Here is a 24,005-nt window from a genome sequence, read left to right on the forward strand (position 1 = left end):
CATATACACTGGAGATGTATTTTTTGCAGCATTATTCCACCCCCTTTTCAGTAAATGCTATTCCATTTGGTATTTTAATAATTTAAAATAGCCATGTAGTTCCAGTGACTAAAGGTTGAATATCTGATTAACTAATTCTGCTGTGCTTTCTTTTGTCATTGCTGGAACGTAGAAAAACACTGAACTTCCAGAGACAGACCTCAGCTATTTCTGAAGTCACATGGGTCAGCTACTGAATTTGAGCCTAAATGGTGAATGTCAGCCTTTATGTAATAGTGAACCTTTTCATTCATCAGTTTTAAATCTTTAGGAAGAAATGTGTAGACTTTGGAAGTTAACTAAGTTTCTCAAGTAGGATTCAAGGGGTCCCCAGTCTAATTAACCGATCCTCCAAAGTCAAAAAGGAGAGAGCTGGATATATAATGAATCGCTGTGGTGAACTAAAATAGGACAGTCACTTTTTATAAGGACACCAAAATGCAATGTATAGGATGATTGAATATTAGAGTTAGAAAGATCCATAGATATCATTTAGCTTAACCCTACTGCCACCTGGCAGACGTGGAAACTGAGACCCAGAGAGGTGAAGAGATATAATATGGCTAGCCAGTGGTGGGGTAGTTCCTGAACAGAAGTTGGGGAAAACCTGTGGGTCAGAGAAGTAGGAAAAAAATGAACTAAAGGATAATTTGGGTCTTGTTTGCGTTGAGGATGTTTTTACTTTTTCAACTACTTCCTTGAGTGGTCATAAGCAACAATCAGCTTTCTCACATCAGTCATTGAATCAACAAGCAGTCTTGTGCCTGGCTAAGTGCCAGGAATGCAAATGATACATTTCAAACTTCCCCTGCCCTCAAGGAGCTTACCTTCCATTCAATTTTTTCGAATCAGGATTTTTGAAGCTCTTGTTAAATTGCTCTGGGCTTCAGTTTTCTCCTCGCCAAAATAAAGGGATAGGACAAGAAGATCCCTCAGGTCAATTCTACTTCTAGCATTCTGTGGGTTCCTCAATCCCTTTCTTCATTCAGAAAGTCCAAAGACTCAAGGGTGGGCTTATTACCTTGAAATTCAGATCCTTTCCTTCATCCCTACCATAAGATGTCAAATCCTATTGAAGTAGAGATTTCCTTTTTTATTGTTGGGGAGCTTGAAAAGGTCCAATTCATTTCTAGTCATCTTCTAAAAAGCATCCTTTCCCAGGCATTGTAGTATAAAAGTAGTGCATGGCTAATTATAGAATGTTAATTTTGGTTTTGAAGTTAGATGTTTTACTTCTTTAAAGTCATGTGGATTTATAGCATTTATAGATTGTTGTGATTTCTATCACGTGCTGCCTGTCAGTGCTGCTAATAACTGCCAGATTGGGGGGGGGGAGGTCATTATTTCCTTTTCTCTACATGAAAGAAGTTGTTGGGTCTACTACAACTGGTAGGCTTGCAATTCCATATTTACATATGGGCTGGTATATAAGATTTCTAGGTTGTGGTAGCAGTAGTTAGTGCTGAAGAATCCAGACAAATAACACTACTAAGCAATAGTCCACTCACCTTCAGATCATCCTCTGCCCCAAGGAGTTCCAGAAGTCTAGGCCACTAGGCAGAATTCCAGGGGTGGGGCTGTAAGGATTGATGATGCGCTAAGCGATATCAGTAGGAAGGAGCTGGGAGGAGCCTGCCAGTTTGGAAGTGGCTGCTTGTGTCCTCTCCTTCCTTCCATCTGGAAAAGTGCTAGTTACCTTCTAGGTAAATGAGCAAATATCCAGATGCTTTCTGGGAGAGCCTGATCCTGGTCATCTGTTCAAAACCATGTAAGAGATGTGTTTAACCATCATTTAGGGTCAGATGGAAAACTCCATATGACTTTATCACTGTCACCTAACTGGAAGTCTCTCAAACTCTTTTAATACATACTCCATTTGAATGACCCTTAATCCAAAGTCAAGAGGTCTGTAGGTGTGTTTTCTGCCTGCTCTTTGGCTCACCAGTACTCTTCCAGAGCTGTTAAGCCTTTTTAGCTCTTTTCAGGACACTTTGCATTTGTGTTTTGTAGAGTGACTTTCTGACCTTGGCTGGCTATGAACAGGCTCCCTTTGGCAAGAAGAAAGTGAACAGTATCTCAACTGCATATAAATTCAGAAAGGTCTAAGATCGGGGTGGTTGAGGATAGAAGTGAAGATTATAAGAAAATAAGCAGCATGTTCAAGTAAGCAATCAGTACAGAGACTTCAATTAGAAAACATTATTGGAAATACAGAAATCATTTGGGGATAACTAATGGAAATGAGTTTTGTTTTTAAACAGATCAGCGAGGTCCCTTTGCTGATAGTGTTTACCCATCTCATTTATGGTGTTAGTATTGTTCAGCCCCGTGTCTTTTAAATAGTTTATCTGATACCATTTATAGAGCGCAGCAAATAAGGATTTAAAAGAATCATTCTGATTCTTAGGAGGCCATCAAATAAGGGCTGGAAAAACGCAAACTGAGTAAACTAGAACAAGGGCTTTAAAATGAGCTCTTTGGAGCATTGGTATTTTTGAGTTTAAAAATTCATGAACATGTTTTCATTGCAGACTTTTTTACACAGAGTTATGTATGTTGTGGGAGCATACCACTAAAGCTGATGAGGATTTACTTTCATGGTGAGAATAGTCTTTAAAAAGGATCTTCTTCTTTTTCTTCACCCAGTACTATCTTAGGGATCTGTGGTTTCAACCCTTCTCTTGACCTGTGTGGGGAGACTCCTTGTTGCTACAGCCATTCTGTGTCAGTAAAAATGTTTTCCCCTACACTAAATAGCTACAAAGAGTCATTATTACCAGTTGATGGTTTGATTCTTTAAATTCTCACCTTGAAACATGGTGTGTTTGGAAACATTTTAATGAGCCCAAACCACATTAACATTTTACTTTCAGCTTTGTTCACGAACAATGTAGTATCCATTAAAAATAAAAAATGTCAACATCTCCACCAGAAAACAGAAGTTTTGTCCCTGCCATCATAGAGTTTTCAGTCTAGGAGATAGACACATACTATGCTACAAATATAGATTGCTACAAATATATGCTACAAATCCATTCTATCTTGAAAGAATCATTTGATACATATTTAAGAAAGCTTTTACCTTAAATCACAGCTAGCTATGGATATGTTTGAGTTATCTGGGACTTTGTTGTGCTACTTAGCAGCCAGGCATAATACAGTGGATTTATTTACATGGCAGCATGGTTTATAAGAGCAAGTTCTTTTGAAAAAAAAAAAACAACTGGCTTGACATCATGGAACAGCATCTACTAAAGTAGTCAATTAAATCCAGTTCTGTTCAGTGCATGTGGTAGGTACTTAATAAATGCCTCTTGAAAGGGTTGTACATAAGTATTCTCCCATTGTTCCAAGCACAGTGATTTTTGTTGTCTAGGCTTCTTGGATACTTGTAGTTATCCTTAATTCTGCCTTGAGACTTTGAAGGGGAACTTTGTTGTTGTTTTTAGTAGTTTTCTACTCTTTGTGACCCCACTGGGGGTTTTCTTGGCAGAGATACTGGAGTGGTTTGCCATTTCCTTCTCCAACTCATTTTACCGATGAGGAAACTGAGGCGAACATGGTGAAGTGACTTGCCCAGAGTCACACAGCTAGTAAGTGTCTGAGGCCAGATTTGAACTCAGGAAGATGAGTCTTCCCGATTCCAGACCTGGCACTCTATTTCCTGTGCCACCTAGCTGCCAGCAGAAGGGAACCTACCAGGCCTATTCATTCAGAACCTTCTCCTTTGCCATGGCATAGAAAGAGTGTGTTGCAATCACTGGTGATTCTTGCTTAGCTCAGGAGTGGAAGTAGGATGCACTGGTCTGATCAAGTAGTCATTTTGGCCTCTGCTACCAGCCAATTTACTCAGTAGCACAGGAAATGTGAATTTTTCTAACTTGGAATTTGAACTGTCTGAGTAATTCCTTTCTGTAATATCTTGGAAGCTAAATAATAATAATAATAATAATAATAATAATAATAATAATAACAGGCTTCAGATAATATAAAGAGAAGGGTAATAAGCAGAATGACAGAAAAAGCCTATATGAAATTCTTCATGATATAATAGCACAATTTCAGAAGTCTAGGGGAGGGAGATCTATTTTAATACATAGCTCACTCGGTCACATTCAGTAGTTTTCTATCTATGCCACCAAGAGCCCCCGGTGCTGTAATTTTCTTTAAGTGTTCTTGTCACAAGTGTTGTTGTTTTTTTTTTTAGTGAGGCAATTGGGGTCAAGTGACTTGCCTGGGGTCACACAGCTAGTGTCAAGTGTCTGAGGCCAGATTTGAACTCAGGTGCTCCTGAATCCAGGGCCGGTGCTTTATCCACTGCTCCACCTAGCTGCCCCGTCACGAGTGTTTTAAACCCTATTTCTTTGGGGTCAAAAAATGTCACTTAGCTTAACAAGATATGAGGCTGGAATTTTGAATGTCTCAAATGGTCTCCTTATACTCTGCCTTCTCAGCCTCGCTTTTGCCTTGTTGGTGAGAATCAATAATATTCTAGGTTCTCTCTCTGTCAGGGTCACTCGGACATATAGCAATGATAACCATCTACTTTTTTGGACTCTTATTAGAACATTTTAATGTTCAAAACCACAACAGAAACAAGATGAAAGCTACTATTTTACATTGTCTATTTTTGTGTAATTACTTGAAATTTAGAGAATTCTTTCTAATAATGTGAAAGCAATCTATGTAACTTTAGTGTTGATTCAACAGTCAGACTTGCCAAGTGAACATCACCTTTTGTGAAAACTTCTGAAGATGTTTATTTAAGCTTTACCTTATTGGAAGCAAAATATGTTCCCAATTTTCCTCTGGATTTTTAAAAGGTCAGAGATAGCCTTGTAGCTTGAAAATACCTTCTCCATTTCTCAGACACTTTTACACCCTCTGTATGACATGCCGATGTTTTGAGTTAATTTTGTTTTGTGCTATACTTAAAAACTAATGTTCACAGTCCAGGTAGGAATAAAGATGATTGAAAAATCAAATGTCTTGTTTTATTTGGTACAATAATGTGGTATCAAGAGCTCTGCTGGCAACCAGGTTGCTGAAGTGTCCAGATACTAGTTGTTATGATTAAAGATAAAAGTGAATCCCTGATTCTTTGTTTGTTTGTTTTTGTGAGGCAGTTGGGGTTAAGTGACTTGCCCAGGGTCACACAGCTAGTGCGTGTCAAGTGTCTGAGGTCAGATTTGAACTCAGGTCCTCCTGAGTCCAAGGTCAGTGGTTTATCCACTGTGCCACCCAGCTGCCCCGAATCCCTGATTCTTGATAGATTGTTATTTGGGGTACCAATCCAGCTTTTTGTATGCTGAGGTGAAGTGTGATTTACAAATCCTTCCAAGAAAAGCATATTTTATTATATGTTCATGTAGAAGCCACATCTTAAGTAAAATACAAAATCAGAGAGAATATTCTGTGCAGAAAACAATATTCTCTGGTGCCTGTGTAGGTAAGTTATTTTTTTTTCTTATGAATGACATGATTTGCATGTTAGTACTTTCTTTTTCCAAATTGGAATTCAATCTGGCTTGCATTCCTGTCACTTTATTGAAACCTTTACAGGAAATTATCATTGACACAAAAGGCCTTTCCTTGATCTCCACCAGAACTTGGGATTCAGGGTTTTCTTGGTAAAGATACCGTAGTGATTTACCATTTCCTTCTCCAGCTCATTTTACAGATGAGAAAACTGAGGGAAACAGGAGTCTTTCTGACTCCAGGCCTGGCTATTCAATGCACCACCTAGCTGCCCAAGTCTAGCACTACATCATGCTTAACACAATATGGCAGTTAATTGGTTTTGTTTTTTTTATGCGTGTCAAGTTTATCTAGTAGGCAGCCAGGTGGCACAGAGGGTAGAGTGCTGAACCTGGAGTCAGAAAGTCCTGAGTTCAAGTCTGGCTTCACACACTTATTAGCTATGTGACCCTTGGTAAGTCACTTAACCTCATCTTTAGTTTCTTCTGTAAAATGGAGACAACAATGGCACCTAGTACCTATGGTGGATGATAAAATAACATTTTTCTTTTTTTTTTGTGGGGCATTGAGGGTTAAGTGACTTGCCCAAGGTCACACAGCTAGTAAGTGTCAAGTGACTTAGTCTGAATTTGAACTCAGGTCCTCCTGAATCCAGGGCTGATGCTTTATCCACTGTGCCACCTAGCTGCCCCCCCTACAAAGTACTTTTGGTAAAGTCTGGAAAGGTGGGGCAGGGGGTGGGGATAGGTGATGAAAGGGCTTTGAATGCCAAACATCTTTTATTTGATGCGGAGTTGTTAGGGAGGAACTGGAGTTTATTGAATAAGAAGATGACACGTGAAGAGACAAGGATGGTCCACAAGGAAAGAAGGAGAGACAGAGACAGAGAATGAACCAGTTCCTTTTCCACTGGTAAGGTCCCTCCCAGTTCTAACATGCTGTGATCTTAAATTAAAAACCAGCTCACTGGCAGGTTTGCTATTTTAGGTCCTGTAAATATTTATATGATTCTATCCCAAGCTCCAAGTCATTAATAATACATTTACTCAGCATAATGTACAAATGTAAGGGGAAATTTGGAAAATGTCTTAACCTGCTTTTCCTATTGGTTCTTTCTGAACTTCCCAAAGCCAAATGAAAATGTTTAAGAATCTATTTAAGTTCATATTTGCTATCAAGCTAAAAGCAACATTCTTTATAGGCACAAAAATATCATCTTTGCTATTTGCAGATCAGGGGATCATAGATTTACAGATGAAAAGGGATGGACTTCTAAGGTCACTTTGACTAACTACCTCATTGTACAGGGAACTCAGCCTCATAGAGGTTTAAATGACTTGACCAAGGTCACATATGTCATTACTTGTTGATCTAGAATTCAAACTCCTCATCAAAACTAACATTGATGGAGCTCGTTAAGGACTACAAAGTACTTTACAAATATTACCTTATTTTCACAGCAAACCTTCGAGGCAGGTGCTAGTATTATTTCTATTTTACAAATGAGGAAACTGAGGCAGACACTAGTTAAATGACTTGGCCAGGGTCACCTCTAGTAAGAATCTGAGGCTAGGTCAAGATGGCAGAGGAAAGGCAGTGAGCCCTCGAACTCATGACACGTTTGCTCCAAAAAACATCCAAATAATGCCATAGGACAATGCCTGGAGCAGGAAAACCCACAGAAGAATGTGCTGAAATCATCTTCTAACCAAGAACGGCTTGGAAGGCCAGAAGGAGGGAGCTGTTGTTCTGAGACAAGAGTCGAGCCCAACCCCACAGTCACCCTGACACAGGATATCCAGTCCCATGAAGGTCTCACCAGAGAAGGAGACCCCCAGAGCCTCTGAATCAGCTGAAGCACCAGTGTCATCTGGAACTAAGCTCACAGTCTAGTGAGAGGGTGAAGCCCTGGGTAGGGGGGAGACTACAAGGGTCTATGTTGGTGCTAAGGCAGAACTTGGGTTTTTCACCCTTGAGTAGCAGTGGCCCAGGTGGGGGAAGGGCACAGGCTCCTCAGAGCTGATAATCACAACACACAAATCTGGTTGATTAGCAAGTTGGTCTGGGGTCATCTATGGACCAGGCAACAGGCCAGGTGAGTGAAGAACCTGATTTTCCTTAAATCATACCACCTGGGACTTCTGAAGTTTGGGATACTGCAGCCTGGAAACAGTGCCCCACTTTAAGGAGTTAAAAGCTAAGTTTAAAAAAAGGCAAGATGAGCAGACAGAGAAAGGTGAGGAACATAGAAAGTTTCTTCAGTGACAAGGAAGACTGAGGTGTACCTTCAGAGGAAGATGTCAATGTCAGGGGCCCTATATCTAAAGCTTCCAAGAAAAATATGAATTGGTCTCAGGCCACAGAGGTGCTCAAAAAGGACTTTGAAGATAAAGTTAGAGAGGTAGAAGAAAAAACAGAAAGATAAATGAGGATGATGCAGGAAAGACATGAGAAAAAAGACAACAGCTTGAAAATTCAAATTGGCCAAATAGAAAAGGAGGTACAAAATCTCTCTGATGAAAATAATTGCCTAAGAATTAGGATTGAACAAATGGAAGCTAGTGACTTTATGAGAAACCAAGACACAATAAAGCAGATCCAAATGAATAAAAAAAAAAAGAGAGAGCAATGTGAAATATCTTCTGGGAAAAACTGCTGACCTGGAAAATAGGTCCAGGAGAGATAATCTGAAAATTATTGGTCTACCTGAAAACCATGATCAAGGAAAGAGCTTAGACATCATCTTCCAAGAAATTGTCTGGGAAAATTGCCCTGATATTCTAGAAGCAGAAGGTAAAATAGAAATTGAAATAATCCACTGATCACCTCCAGAAAGAGATCCCAAAAGGAAAACTCCTAGGAATATTTTAGCCAAATTCCAGAGCCTTCAGGTCAAGGAGAAAATATTGCAAGCTGCCAAAAAGAAAGAATTTAAGTACTGTAGAGCCCCAGTCAGGATAGAACAAGATCTAGCAGCTTCTACATTAAAGGACCAGAGGGCATGGAATATGATATTCCAGAGGGCAAAGGAATTGGGATTACAACCAAGAATCACCTACCCAGCAAAACTCAGCATAATCTTTCAGAGGAAAAAATGGGACTTTAATGAAAAAGAGGACTTTCAGGTATTGGTGATGAAAACACCTGAACTGAATGGAAAATTCGACTTTCAAATACAAGACTCTAGAGAACCATAAAAAACTGGAGTTGGGGGACATACCTGGGGTGGTGCAGTGGGTAACTGTCTTGTGTCTGAGGCCAGGTTTTGGCTAGGATCCCCCTGGGTCCAGGGTGGATGCTTTGTCCACTGTGTCACCTAGCTGCCCCATGATAACATCTTTAGGGTTAAATTGAGGAGTGAGGGGAATGCACTGGGGGAGAGGGAAGGGCAGAGGTGAAATCCTACATGAAAGGAACAGGAAAAGGTTTATAGAGTGGGGGAAGAGATATGGGAGGAGCAGGGCAGTAAATGAATTTTACACTCATCAGAAAAGGCTCAAAGACCTTAAATTCATCAGAGTTTGAGGCAACTTTGAGGAAGGATTAACACACACACACAGACCCAACTGGGTGAAGTAATCTATTTAATCTGGACAGTAAATGAGCCTAACACTCATCAGAATTGGCGCAAAAACCTCAATCTCATTGGAATTGGTTCAAGGACACAAAAGAAAAATAAAATAAACGGGACAGCTAGGTGGCGCAGTGGATAAAGCACCAGCCCTGGATTCAGGAGGACCTGAGTTCAAATCTAGCTTCAGACACTTGACACTTACTAGCTGTGTGACCCTGGGCAAGTCACTTAACTCTCATTGCCCCGCAAAAAGAAAAAAAGAAAGAAAAAAGAAAAAGAATTGGCTCAAGGAATTGGGTGGAGTAATCTCTCTGACCCTGCAGGAAAATAGGAGAAGGGGATAAAGAGAGAGGGGCAGGGCAGTTAGGTGGCGCAGTGGATAGAGCACTGGCCCTGGATTCAGAAGGACCTGAGTTCAAATCCAGCCTCAGACACTTAACAAATACTAGATGTGTGACCCTGGGCAAGTCACTTAACCCCAATTACCTCACCAAAAAAAAAAAAAAAAAGAAAAACCAAAAGAAAAAAAGAGAGGGCAAAGAAGGAAGGGCAGAGTGGGGGAGGGGACAAATAGAAGCAAACCCCTTTTGAAGAGGGATAGGATGAAAGAAGATGGATAATAGAATAAATATCATAGTGAAGGGAATAGGATGGAAGGGAAACAGTTAACAATAGTAATCATGAAAAAGAGAAAAGGGGGAAAATTGTACAAAAAATATTCACAGCAACTCTTTGTGGTGGCTAAGAATTGAGAATCAAGGGAATGTCCATTAATTGAGGAATGACTGAAGAAGCTGTGGTATATGATTGTGGTGGAATGGTCTTGTGCTATAGGAAATGACAAACAGGATGATCCCAGAAAAACCTGGAAAGATTCATGAACTGATATATAGTGAAGTGAGTAGAGCTGGGAGGACATTGTGCATAGTGACAGCAGTATAGTTCAATGAGCAATTGTGAATGATTTAACAACTCTCAGCAGTGCAATGATCCAAGACATTCCCAAGGGACTGATGATGAAGCTTACTATCCACCCCCATAGAAAGAACTGATAAAAAGAGCACTTGTGGATTGTACATATATTACCTGGTTGCTGTCTTGTGGAGTGGGGAGAAAAGGGAGGAAGGGAGGGAGGGAGAAAAATTTGGAACGCTATATCTCATGAACATGAATGTTGAAAACTACCCTTACATTTAACTGGAAAAAATAATATAAATGTTTGTTGCTAAAACAAACAAACAAACAAATAAAAACAAACAAAACACCCCGCCAAAACCAAAAAAAGTCTTTAGTATAAAGGATGACTCTATGGGAGGTGAAGAGGGGTAGCATATAAGGGAAAATTTAGGCAATGTAATAATACAAGATATCAATAAAATCTAAAAAAAAAAAAAAAGAATCTGAGGCTAGATTTGAACTCAGCTCTTTCTGAGTCCAGGTCCAGGACTCTATGTACTGTGCCACCCTTTCTTTCTTAAAATTAAAAATATAGGGGCCAGCTAGGTGGCGCAGTGGATAAAGCACCAGCCCTGGATTCAGGAGTACCTGAGTTCAAATCCAGCCTCAGACACTTGACACTTACTAGCTGTGTGACCCTGGGCAAGTCACTTAACCCTCATTGCCCTGCAAAAAAACAAAAAACCAAAAACCAAAAAACCAACAACAACCCCCCCCAACCCCAAATCAAAACCAAACAAAAAAATAAATACAATTAAAGACAAATTTCTAAAAAAAAAAATTTTTTTTTAAATTTTGTTTTAATCAGCCTTTTTATGAGCCTCCTCCCCCCAACTGAAAATAGGAGAAAAACAATACCCATTACAAACAAGTCAAATCAAAACAATTAAAACAAATGTCCAAAAATTTTTGTCTCATTTTGCATTCTGGGTCTTTCACTCCTCTATGAGGAGGTAGGTAGCAAGTCCTCTAGAATCCAGGTATGTCACTATGTTGCTAAGAGTTCAGTACAGGGGCAGCTAGGTGGCAATGGGGCAGTTATGTGGTGCAGTGGATAGAGCACCAACCCTGGATTCAGGAGGACCTGAGTTCAAATCTGGGCTCAGACATTTCACTCTTACTATTCATATTACTGTAACTTATATAGCCATTGCCTAATTTATAAGCATCCCCTCAGATGACCATTTTTACCACCTTATACAGCTTTCTTTCTACTGTACTTCAATGACAAGATTTTATTTTATTTTTTTGCAGGGCAATGAGAGTTAAGTGACTTGCCCAGGGTCACACAGCTAGTAAATGTCAAGTATCTGAGGCCACATTTGAACTCAGGTTCTTCTGAATCCAGGGCTGGTGCTTTATCCACTGTACCACCTAGCTTCTCCCTAATGACAAGATTTTCTAAAAAAATATATTCTGCAAATTCTTCCAACACCTCAACACCTCAGCACCTCATGCTAGGGGACCCAGAAATAACAGTAATCACTTGCATTCTTTGTTTTTTTTTTTTTGGTTTTGGTTTTTTGTGAGGCAAGTGGGGTTAAGTGACTTGCCCAGGGTCACACAGCTAGTAAGTATTAAGTGTCTGAGGCCGGATTTGAACTCAGGTACTCCTGACTCCAGGGCCGGTGCTCTATCCACTGTGCCACCTAGCCGCCCCAATCACTTGCATTCTTATAGCACTTTAAGGCTGACAATGATGGCCCCATTGGACACCATCAATAAGGATCAGATCTAGGACTTTAACCCCGGTCTCTAGACTCTAAGTTTGGAGCTCTTTCCACAATACCATCCTTCCCTTGGGGATTTTATTTATGGTGATAGTACCTCTAGTGTGTTTTCTCTGTGCCAGCTTCCTTGTCTCATCTGTTTTTGGTCTTACCCTTCCCACTATGGTGGTGGTATCACCTTGCCAGGTCTATGACACCAAAGAATTCTATTAGTATGAAACTGAGGCACTTTCAGGTCTTAAGAGATTTTTACAGCCCAGTAGTCGAAAAGCAGAATGTAACCAGGTACAGGCATAATTAAGTTTCTAAGTGAGTATGTGATAAATTCATCAGGAGTAGAAAGCACTGTAGGACAAGCAAGACCACATCTTACATATATTTTTTTATTGTCAAAAGGACCACGAAACACAGTTTTGAAATATTTTCCATAAGAGATGATGAACTACAACATGAAGGTGAAAAAAATATAATAGACCATTTTGATTGAGCTCCAGCTATAGTGACTAGCACATGAACCATAGGAATTGTCATCTACCACTAAGGCAGCAAAAGACTGGAAACATTTTTTCAGTTTTTCAGCTTCTACTGGCAGAGAACAAGGCCTTCTAAAGGTGATGTAAGAGGCAACTGAAAGCATGCTGGGAGATCTCCTTAGGCACAGACTGCTGCTGATGGTCCATGGCTGCTGCTAGAGAGCCACCCAACTTGATTAGGTCATGGGCTTCTTCTGATTCTCGATAACAAGCTTGTCAGCTTCGTACAGTTCACTAATGTGGGTCTGAAAGCAAATGAAAGACAAGTTAAATGAGACCATGCTGGAAGAGGATGTGCACTTCAAGAGGAAAACGATTTCAAAATCCAGGTTAAAATTCACCATTTCTCTCCTTTTGAAATGTACTTTGGAACAACTGTTTATGAATCATATTATCTTTTTTATTTGGTGTAGTTATTCCCTTTTATTCCTATCTCTCAGTCTTGAAATTGTACCTCTCTCACTTTGAGAAGAAAATCTAGAAAAATATTCTGTGTGCAATTCTTTCTATTCTCATATTCTCTCTCTCTCTCTCTCTCTCTCTCTCTCTCACACACACACACACACACACACACACACACACACACACACACACACACACACACACACAAATGCACAGGCATGTTTTCCCCCCTGTACTGAGATAGAAACCACAGCTGTAACCTTATTTTCTCTTACTGTCTTCTTAGCTCCTTAAGAGCATCTTCATTAAGAGTTTCATTAGATTCACAGTTGGAGGAAGAACGAGTTAAGTCATTGTGACCCTAAACCAAACTCTATTGCTGATAGGTAAAAATATCTGAATTCTCTGCCACTTAGTGATCCTTCCTCCACTGCTTCATTAGGACAGCTTAGGGGACAGGAACCAGGAGCCAGGGAGGAGGATGCTATGGAGGGAGAATGGGAGGATAACAATGCAGGGGGGAAAAGATCAGTTTTTTAAAGTTCATAGATTTGGGGGCAGCTAGGTGGCGCAGTGGATAAAGTACTGGCCCTGGATTCAGGAGGACCTGAGTTCAAATGCAGCCTCAGACACTGGACACTTACTAGCTGTGTGACCCTGGGCAAGTCACGTAACCCTCATTGCCACACCAAAAAAAAAAAAAAAGTTCATAGATTTTATGAAATGAGGGCCTTTGATAGTGAAAGTATTTCCACCCCTCCCCCCACCTACCCCCTTACTCCCAACTTCCCTATTACTGTCAAGGGTACCACCATCCTCCCAGTCATTCTTTTGCAACCTGGAGGTCATCCTTGAGCCTTTCACTTTAGACAGCCAATCAGTTCTTCATTTCTGTCATTCTAGACTCTTTCAAATACCCTCCTTTCTCTTCTCTGACATTGCTGCTCTTCTCTGACTCTTCCTACCTGGGGCTACTGACATAGCCTGCTGGCTGGTCTCCTTCCCTCAAGCCTTTCCCCACTCTAGTCTATCCTCCACTCAGCTGTCAAATCTTTATTTAAAAAAATTTTTTTTTTAAGTGAGGCAATTGGGGTTAAGTGACTTGCCCAGGGTCACACAACTAATATGTGTGTGTTAAGTGTCTGCGGCTGGATTTGAACTCAGGTACTCCTGACTCCAGGGCTGGTGCTCTATCCACTGCGCCACCTAGATGCCCCTACATCTTTCTTTTTTAAACAGCATTTTATTTTTCCAGTTACATGTAAAGACAATGTTGAATGTTCCTTTTTAATAAAATTTTGAATTCCAAATTTTCTTCCTCCCTCCCTAATCAATTTGATATAGGTCATATATATGTAATCATGCAAAACATATTTCCATATTAGTCATACTGTGAAAGAAGAAACCGTTTGTAAAAGAAAAAAAAACACAAAAAAAATTGTAAAAAGTGAAAATAGTATGCTTCAATCTGCATTCAGACTCCATCAGTTCTTTCTCTGGATGTGGAGAGCATTTTCCATCATGAGTCTTTTGGAATTGTCTTGGGTCACTGTATTGCTGAGAAGAACTAAATCATTCATAGCTGATCATCCCACAATATTCTTCTGTGTCCAATGTTCTGTTTCTGCTCACTTTACTTTGCATCAGTTCATATAAGTCTTCATTTCTTATAGCACAACAGTATTCCAGTACATTAATATACCATGACTTGTTCAGCCATTCCCCAGTAGATGGGCATCCCCTCAATTTCCAATTCTTTGCCACCACAAAAAGAGCTGCTACAAATGTTTTTGTGCATGTAGGTTCTCCCTGCCCCTCCCCTTTTTGATCTCTTTGGGACACAGACCTAGTTGTGGTATTGCTGGATCAATGGGTATGCACAGTTTGGTTGCCCTTTGGGTACAGTTCCAAACTGTTCTCCCAAATGGTTGGATCAGCTCACAACTCCACCAACAATGCATTAGCATCCCACGAACCGATCTTTTAAAAAAAATTAATTAATTAATTAATTCCGAATTCCGTTACATGTAAAGATAGTTCTCAACTTTTGTTTATACAAGCTTTCCAATTTCAGATTTTTCTCCCTCCCTCCCCTCCCTCCCCCCTCCCCTAGACAGCAGGTAATCTGACATAGGTTATATATATATATATTCATACACATATAATAACATTAATCCTGTTTCTGCATTAGTCATGTTATAAGAGAAAAATCAGAGCAATGATGAAAAACCTCAAAATAAAAAAAACAACAGCACCAAAAACAAAAGAAATAGTATGGTTCATTCAGCATCTATACTCCACAGTTTTTTTTTTTTTTCCCTTGGATTTGGAGATCCTCTTCTATCATGAGTTCCCTGGAACTCTTCTGTACTGTTGCATTGGTGAGAAGAATATAGTCCATCACAGTAGATCAACACTCAATGTTGATGATACTGTGTACAATGTTCTTCTGGTTCTGCTCATCTCACTCATCATCAGCCTATGCAAGACCCTCCAGGTTTCTCTGAACTCCTCCTGCTCATCATTTCTTACAGCACAATAATATTCCATTGTATTCATATACCACAACTTGTCCAGCCATTCCCCAATTGATGGGCATCCCCTCAACTTCCAATTCCTTGCCACCACATAAAGAGCAGCTATAAATATTTTTGTACATGTGGGTCCCTTTCCCCTTTCCATGATTTCTTTGGGAAAAAGACCCAAAAGTGGTATTGCTGGGTCAAAGGGTATGGACAGCTTTATCGCCCTTTGGGCATAATTCCAAATTGCTCTCCAGAATGGTTGGATCAAACTGATCTCTCTAAAGTGCTGGCTTGCGACCCTGAACCTCTCCCCCGCTTCATCCAACAAACTCTAGTGGCTCCCTCACCTCCGGGATCAAATATAGAATCCTGTTTGTCTTTGAAAGCCCTCCATAACATGGCACCTTCCTACCTCTTGGGTTGGTGCCACTTTCCAGTGACACTGGCCTCCTTGTGGTTCCTCACACATGACGTTCCATCTCCTGCCTTTTTCTCTGGTATTTTGACAGAACTTTCTCCTTCCTCACCTCCACCTCCTAGCTTCCCTGGCTTCCTTTATATCTCAGCCAAAGTCCCACCTTCTACAAGAAGCCTTTCTCCATCTTCCCTTGTTTTGATGCCTTCCCTCTGAGGTGGTCCTCAATGTATCCCACATACAGCTTGCCTGGACATAGCTGCCTGCATGTTGTTTGCCCCATTGAAATGTGAGTTCCTTTAACATGAGGGAATGTTTTTGCCTTCCTTTGTATCCCTAATACTTAGCACAGGGCCTGATACATAGTAGGTGCTTAATAACTGCTAGTTGATTTGTTGATTCGATTGGCAGATGACAGGCTTGGAGGTTTTATTCACCCTTTATCTTTGCTCACTGGAAGGAAGCCAGTGGTTAGATCTTTGAAGCACCACTGTGTACTGGTCATCGAGGTCTTTACTCAGCAGCAACATGTATGGCTGATAGATGTCTCTACATATTAATTGTTCAGTCAACAAACATTTATTAAGCTTCTACTATGATAAGAATTCAAAGACAAAAACAAAATAACTCCTCTCAAAGAACTTACATTTTGTTGGTGGTAGACAATGTGTACAGAGGCAAGTAGATGCAGTGTATCATTTATCAGTACATCGTACTTTCAATACAGTCATTTCGGGAGATGGTGCAGGCATTCCTGCCCCACATTCATGAGATGGTGACCTTTGGAAACCCACTGCAGTCCTCAAGGAATCAGCTTCTTCATCTGTAAATGGACTTGATTGGCCTCTGAGTTTTCTTCCTGACAGAAGATTCTAACATTCTGTGTTCATTTAATAAAGTGAGATAGAAGTACAGTCTTTGCACCTGTTGGCACTGAAGCTATACTAGACTCCCCAGAGACTGCCTGCGGGAGCTCTTTCAGTGGTTGTTCTCCATAAAGACTGTGGGTGAGCACCGCTGTGGCCTGGCAAGAGGAGCCATAATTGGCTTTCTGCCATCCCTCTGGCCTGCTGCTCTTCCCCTCCTAACCACCTGCAAGCTACAGCCCAGAAGCCCTAATGGTAAACACACTGATAGAGGAGGCAAGTGAGGTCTTTGCAGGAACCCTCATCCTTTGCTAGAAACATGAGCAACAGAGAAGAGAGCAGCCAAAGCATGCAGGTGGCAGACTACTGTCTTTCTCCTCCATTAGCCTTTATCTTGTCACCTTGACTGCATGGGCTCTTTCTAGCTTCTGTACTAGCTGCTTGTTTATACCACTATTATCCCATGGTGCCTTGAACTGCGGGCATCTTTCTCTTGTGCTAGACTGTAAACTCCACGAAGGTAAGGAATGTGTACTACTCGTAGGACCTACTATGGTGCCTTGCCCATAGAATTTCTGAACAGGAAGGAATCTCAGACATAATGTAGTACAGGAGTTTTTTAACCTGGCATCTGTGAACTTGTTTAAAAAAATTATATATATATGTGTGTGTGTGTGTGTGTGTGTGTGTGTGTGTGTGTATACATAGTGATAACTGTATTTCTATATCATTGGTTTTCTCTTTAATCCTCTGTATTTTCCTTTTAATCTATTGATCCATTTATTTATTTATTTTTAAATAGGTTGTTGGTTTTTTTTAACATTTTGAGTTCCAAATTCTCTCCTTCCTCCCAACCCCTCCCTCACCAATGGAAAAGGCAAGCAATATGATATCAGTTATACAGGTGATGTCATGTAAAACAACTTTCCATATTGGCCACGTTGCCAAAAAAAACAAAAGGCAAGAAAAAGAAAGCAAAACCTGTATGCTTCAATCTGTACTCAGAGTTCATCAGTTCTCCCTCTGGAGATGGGTAGCATTTTTCAACATGGGTCCTTTGGAACTGTCTTGAGTCACTGTATTTATTTCATTTTATGAATGTAAAAACATTAGTAAGAGAAGGGGGTCACCAGATTGCCAAACAGGTCCACTGTACAAAAAAAATGAAGAAACCCTGCTGAATTACACCCCCCCCTTGGTGTCCCCCCCCCCCATTTTTCAGATTACAGGATTATAGATTTAGAACTGGAAAGGACCTTAGAGACAACTGAGGCCCTTCCCCTTCCCTCACCATTTTAGAGATGAAGAAACTGAGGGCTAGTGGGGTGAGTGAAGTGACTTGTCCAAGGTTATACAGCTAATAGGGGTGCAAGAAATACTTGCTGAAAACATCCATACAGGATGGGGTAGTTTTTGTGGCCTATTAAAGAAAGGATGTCAGGAGACAGGTTCAAATCTTAGCCCTGCTACTTCCTCCAGTAGTTGTAACATATGAGACAGCCACTTTCCTTCTTAGCCTCAGTTTTCTCCACTGCAAAAAGATAAAAAGTACTTGCCTTCTGTACTTGATGGGTTGTTATGAGGAAAGCATCTGAATCTGAAAGCACTACGAGAACATGCATGCTTAAGGCCATACTAGGTAACGAAGACAGAAGGAAGCCTAGGACTAACTGTATCCTAACTTTTTTCCCCCTTACATATTAACTTTTCTAAGAGGAAAAATCTCTTAATGAAGATTTCATTGCCCTGAATTTTCAAAATGTTCTGTACCTTTCAACTTTAATAATAATTTCAGCTGTAAGTAAAACAGGAACAATCTGCAAACAATAGTTAGAAGTAAATTCATTACAGCATAAGACAATTATATTAATTCAAATGTATTAAGAATATTCTTGGGGCAGCTAGGTGGCACAGTGGATAGAGCACCGGCCCTGGAGTCAGGAGTACCTGAGTTCAAATCCGGCCTCAGACACTTAACACTTACTAGCTGTGTGACCCTGGGCAAGTCACTTAACCCCAATTGCCTCACTAAAAAAAACACAACACACACACACACACACACACACACACACAAAAAAGAATATTCTTGCCAACTGGCTAAAATATAGGTCACTCCCACAAAATAAAGACTGCACCCTTCATATGAGGTCTCTTTGAAAAATAAAAAGTATATATGTATACATAGGAATACACTGAAAAATAACATCGATTATGTGGCCCATGGTAGAAGCATAACTTTTGACTTACAGAGCCTACTTGTAGGCATCTCCTCCAAGGGTATCTAAGATAGGTAAAAAGTAGCCCCCGCCCATAACATATTCATAGTAACACTTCTGTGGTAGTAAAGAACTTTGAAACAAAGGCAAATAGCATAAGAAATGGAGAAGATGAATTCAGAACCGATGCAGAATGAAGTATAAGTGGCACAGTGGATAGAGTGCTGGGCCTGGAGTCTGGAAGACCCGAGTTGAAATTCAGCATCAGACACTTACTAGCTTTGTAACCCTGGGCAAGTTACTTAAAAAAACAAAACCCAAACCAAAAACCAACCACCTCTGTTTGCCTCAGTTTTCCCATCTGTAAAATGGGGATAATAAGAGCACCTACTTCCCAGGGTTGTTGTGAGGATCAGATAAGATAATAATTGTAAAGTGCTTAGAACAGTGGCTGGCATATAGTAAGTGCTATATAAATGTTATCTGCTATTATTATTATCCTGAAAACAATTTACACAATAACTACAACAATGTAAATGGTATCTTTTTTTTTCCTTAAATTTCTGCAGGGCAATGAGGGTTAAGTGACTTGCCCAAGGTCACACAGCTAGTGTCAAGTGTCTGAGGCCAGATTTGAACCCAGGTCCTCCTGAATCCAAGGCCACTGCACCACCTAGCTGCCCCCAACAATGTAAATGGAAAGAACAACAACAAGCAACGAAAATGAAACTGAGGGCTGTGTAATTTGTCAGAGTTTATCCCCATGGAAGAGATGAGAAAATGTGTCTTCCTTCTTTACAGAGGTGGGGGGCTATCTATGGGTGTGAAACATTGCAAACACTGTCAGATTTGGTTGATTTGTTGGCTAGTTTTGCTGAACCACTTGTTTTCCCTTTTCTTTTAAAGTCTTTATTATAAGGAATAGCTCACTGGATAGGGGAAAGGTAAGACAGGTCATTAAAAATGAAAAATAAAGTACTAAAAATATTCTGACAAAGATTAGCAACTGAAAATGGAAAAATAAACTGGCCAGCAGAAGTCCATGTCAGGTGTGGGAGGAATGATCAACTTGCTCTTAAATTTTATTTTAAGGTGATTTCTATCTTGCTGCTAGCCTTTGTTATTAAAAAAGAAATTTAGAAACTCCACACAGACCTGAAAAAGACCCTGCATTTCTATTTCTCAGTCATTTCACAACACACAGTACCTGATTCTAGTGCTGTGAGAGGAAGGGGAAGACTCCAACAACAGTTATTTTGTCATTATTAAAGAGAACAGACAATCTGTTCCCAAGGATGTGCGTAGCACAGTTGAGACCCAAGTTACTGTGCTGTGTGTTAAGAGGAGCTTGTTAGGTTCAATGGATTGGCTGGAAAGAGGACAAAGTTCTGGCCTCGATTCTTGGCCCCCCTTCCTGACACCCAGCCAGATTTTAGGAAACAAAAGCCCATTGACAAGGCATCACACTTGTTTTGCATACTGACCATCCTAAAGGACTGTCTCATCTCCCACGGGGGACTCCTATTGCAAGATAAATTGGTTGTGTTTCGGGAATGAGGTAATCTAGAGTCACAATCATTCACAAGTGTAGGAGATCAAACAAAAGACAGAATACAGAACTGCAAGAAAATAAGTAGGCCCCAAGTTGTGCACATCTTAAAATAAAAAATAAATATATCATTTGTATACATTAGATACAAATCCAATCTGACGTGAGATTATGTTCAGGCAGAGAAAAGGGAATGAAACGAGGCCTTATTTATTAATAAAAATGGTGTTAAGAAATGTCAAAGATGAAAACATTTTTTAAAAAGCATCATTAAGCATTTTGTTTCAGGCTCTGTCCTGTGCCAATCTCTCCTACAATCTAAAGTCTTTGAGTATCTGTGGCTGATATTTGGACCCAACCTACCATTCCAGTCTTCTCTTATATTACTCTCCTTCCCAATCTGTGCATTTTAGTCAAAGCAGAATATCCCTAAACACAGCTATACTTTCCCTCCCGCCTACTTTGGCTCATTCTCTTTACCTGCCTTTAATAGTACATCATTTCACATTTCTAAGATAGGCATTGCAGATGGACAATGGGCCAGGCAGAAGCAGACTAAAGTTTGTCTGCTTTTTTTTTCCACCCCCATCCCTATCCTTACCACTTTCTAAGTATGCCATGTCTGTTACTATCATTCATTACTAAGGTATCAACTAACAACTACAGAGTTAGGTTAGAAGGGCATAAAAAAATCAGGTTTCTTAGAGTTTCTTCAAACTATAAATCTCACAAGTCCTATTATGATAAGTCTACTTTTGCCTACTCCGAAAAGGGGATTCTGGAAGACTGAAAAGCCTTGAAGACTTACAGGACTGAAATGCTAACAGTAGAATACCATTTTTCATGTGGAAACCTTTCCAGGTACCCCTCTGAATCAGACCTCACAGGAGGCCTTTATTAGGAAGAGACCATATCTATTACTTAATTTTGCTTTTCTTTCCTTGGATGTTTATGGTACTACCTTGCCATTTATTGTGCAGCTCCCTGGTCAGGATCTTGATCAATAGCTTCCCCAATATGCACAAGCAAATAAATATTAGGAAGAACAAAGATGGAACTCATTCAGAGGAGGGCAACCAGGATGGTAAGGGGACTCTACATCAAGCCATACAGAGATTGATTGAAGGAACCGGTATTGTTTAATGTGAAGAAGCTCTTCAGGTACCTTTAAGTAAAGTAAAGTAAATCAAATAAAGAGGACTTGTTCTGTTTCGCTTTGGACTGACTAGAACCTATTGGTTCAATGTAAGGAGAGACTTTCTGATAATGCTATTCAAAAATACTATTAGTTTATATAAAGCACCATGGTTTGCAGTGGTTTTTTTAAAAGCCATCTTCTCATTATTTAGATAACAGGGTTGTCAAAACAATCATGTGAATTAAGTAGTGTTTTAGGGGCTGCTTAAGGATAATAATATTAACAAAATGTCAATGCAAACAATCAAAATGTCACTTGGATATAAAATTACAAATTTTACAAAAATATGTAATTTATTGATTACTAATTATGTTTAACTATTAACAATAAATACATGATAATTACCAAGGAAAGGTAGAGACTGAAGGCTCCAGGATTGAATCTGAAGATTATGCTGAACCAACAGATAAAACCAATATCTAGGGGCAGCTAGGTGGCACTGTGGATAAAGCACTAGCCCTGGATTCAGGAGGACCTGAGTTCAAATCCAGCCTCAGACACTTGACACTTACTAGCTGTGTGCCCCTAGGCAAGTCACTTAACCCTCATTGCCCTGCAAAAACAACAACAACAACAACAACAAAACCCAATATCTAAAAACACCTTGGTTTTCTTTTGGAAAGGTATACAGAGCAAAAAGATATCTGAGTTGAAATGGACAAATACTTTGCATATACTAAACAGGTAAAAAAATGTACAAAAATACTTTTGGAACAAGCAGGCATCACCTCAGGCAGCAGTAGCAAAGGTTTTTGTAGCAGGCCTGTGTGATGGTATTTGTTGAAAAGCTCTCCAGGCATATCCCATGAAACAATTAAGATCGAAGAATGGATCCAAGAATGGAATCAAAAGCCCTTTCTGGCCAATATCCATCTGAACTTAACCAACAATATCTCAACAAAAATGGACTAAATAGATGTATGGGAAATGAGAATTTGCCAGTGGAAATAAAGGGCTTTTGGATGGCAATTCAGGATCATTATCACTGTCACCAGATATTATAGAAGCACTATATGTAAGGATCCTGGACTTAGTGCAGATTATGTAAGTAAATGTTAGAAAGTGTACCGTAGAACTCTGCAAAAATTTAATATCCACTGAACACCCAGCAAGACATGAGCTGATATCCCATATTCCAGAAGCTTGCTATCTTTCATAGACAGAAAGAAGAAAAATCTCCACACTACAAATACAGAACTAAAATAACTTGAACTGGAGCTTGACCATTATCACAGACCAAACTGTTCCTCATAACTGTCTGGGTATGACATTGATACATAAAAATTTAAGGATAGTGTTTTTAATAGATGTTACCATAGCAAACACATAATCCAAGCTACATAGAACAAAAAAAGCTTTCAAAAATATGAAGACCCAATCAGAGATGAAAATCACGAAGAAGTTTTTTTCCAGTTATAATCCATTTTATTATGAAAACCTGATACAAAATGTATTCTTTCAGATTTTCTGCCCCCCAAGCCCCGAAAAACAAAAAGGCACATTAAAACCCTTCCCTATAGACAGAAGTACTAGGCAGCCAGACCTCCCTCTCCTCCTGATTTCCATGCTTCATTCCAGGACATTTTCTTCCTCCTCATGCTTTGGTTCTTTCCTACTAGGGCAAAATACTGAATTACACAAAGAGGTAGTGATGAGTGCAAAACAGATATATTGTTCCATGATATGCAGTCTAGGGACAAGTTGGCTTTCTTCGGCACTCAGCTACCAAGGCTCCATATGATGAGAAGCTTCCTGACCCTACCATATGTGAAGATAAGGAGAGAACAAGAGAGGACAGAACCATGAGCCTGGTTGGAGGGGAGTACATCCTTAGAACACCTATTCTGGGGCAGTGCGAAAGGAAAGGCAAGGGCATTTTCTTCAAAGAGGTAAAACATTAAGATCTTGTTCTTTATTCCCTACTGGAAGTCTGAATTCCATTTGGCTTTACAAATAACCCACTGTGGGGCAGCTAGGTGGCTCAGTGGACAGAGCACCGGCCCTGCAGTCAGGAGTACCTGAGTTCAAATCTGGCCTCAGACACTTAACACTTACTAGCTGTGTGACCATGGGCAAGTCACTTAACCCCAATTGCCTCACTAAAAACAAACAAACAAACAAACAAAAAACAAATAACCCACTGCACCACCAAAACACTGACAAAGGCAAGTACACTCGAGAATTTTTCTCTTTTCATAAGTCCACTGCTGACCACAGCTGTCTTCAATATCATTCACCTGTAAGTCATCCCACTTCACTCAGATCCCTAAAAGGCTCTTTTCGTCTGTTATCTTTTCTGTTCTTGGAGTTGTACAGAGGATGCTTTCTTTATTTAAGTTTACATCTTAGTACTTTTACTCAACTACAAAAAGCAGTTATTTTATTTCCCGGTACAAGAATCTGCATAACATTAAATACAAAAGCAAGAGAATGAGTTAGCCCAGGGCTGTTTCTGTATGTACTCCACTGAAAAAGATGAGGACAAAATTAATACTGTTATTCTACTACAAAAACAATGATCTT

General features: G+C 39.9%; 1 protein-coding gene across 2 annotated transcripts in view; it reads right to left on the minus strand.

Moving 5' to 3' along the window:
- Positions 1-12,145: 12,145 nt before the first annotated feature.
- Positions 12,146-24,005, minus strand: part of LYRM4 (LYR motif containing 4) — a 218,445-nt gene continuing 206,585 nt past the window's right edge. For both annotated transcript variants that reach the window (XM_043979363.1, XM_043979367.1), the window contains one exon: positions 12,146-12,556. In XM_043979363.1, coding sequence (XP_043835298.1) covers positions 12,546-12,556 — 11 coding nt within the window. In that variant the 3' untranslated portion in view covers positions 12,146-12,545. The remainder of the gene's footprint in view (positions 12,557-24,005) is intronic.

This window comes from Dromiciops gliroides, chromosome 1, assembly GCF_019393635.1.
Source record: "Dromiciops gliroides isolate mDroGli1 chromosome 1, mDroGli1.pri, whole genome shotgun sequence".
Taxonomy (NCBI): Eukaryota; Metazoa; Chordata; class Mammalia; order Microbiotheria; family Microbiotheriidae; genus Dromiciops; species Dromiciops gliroides.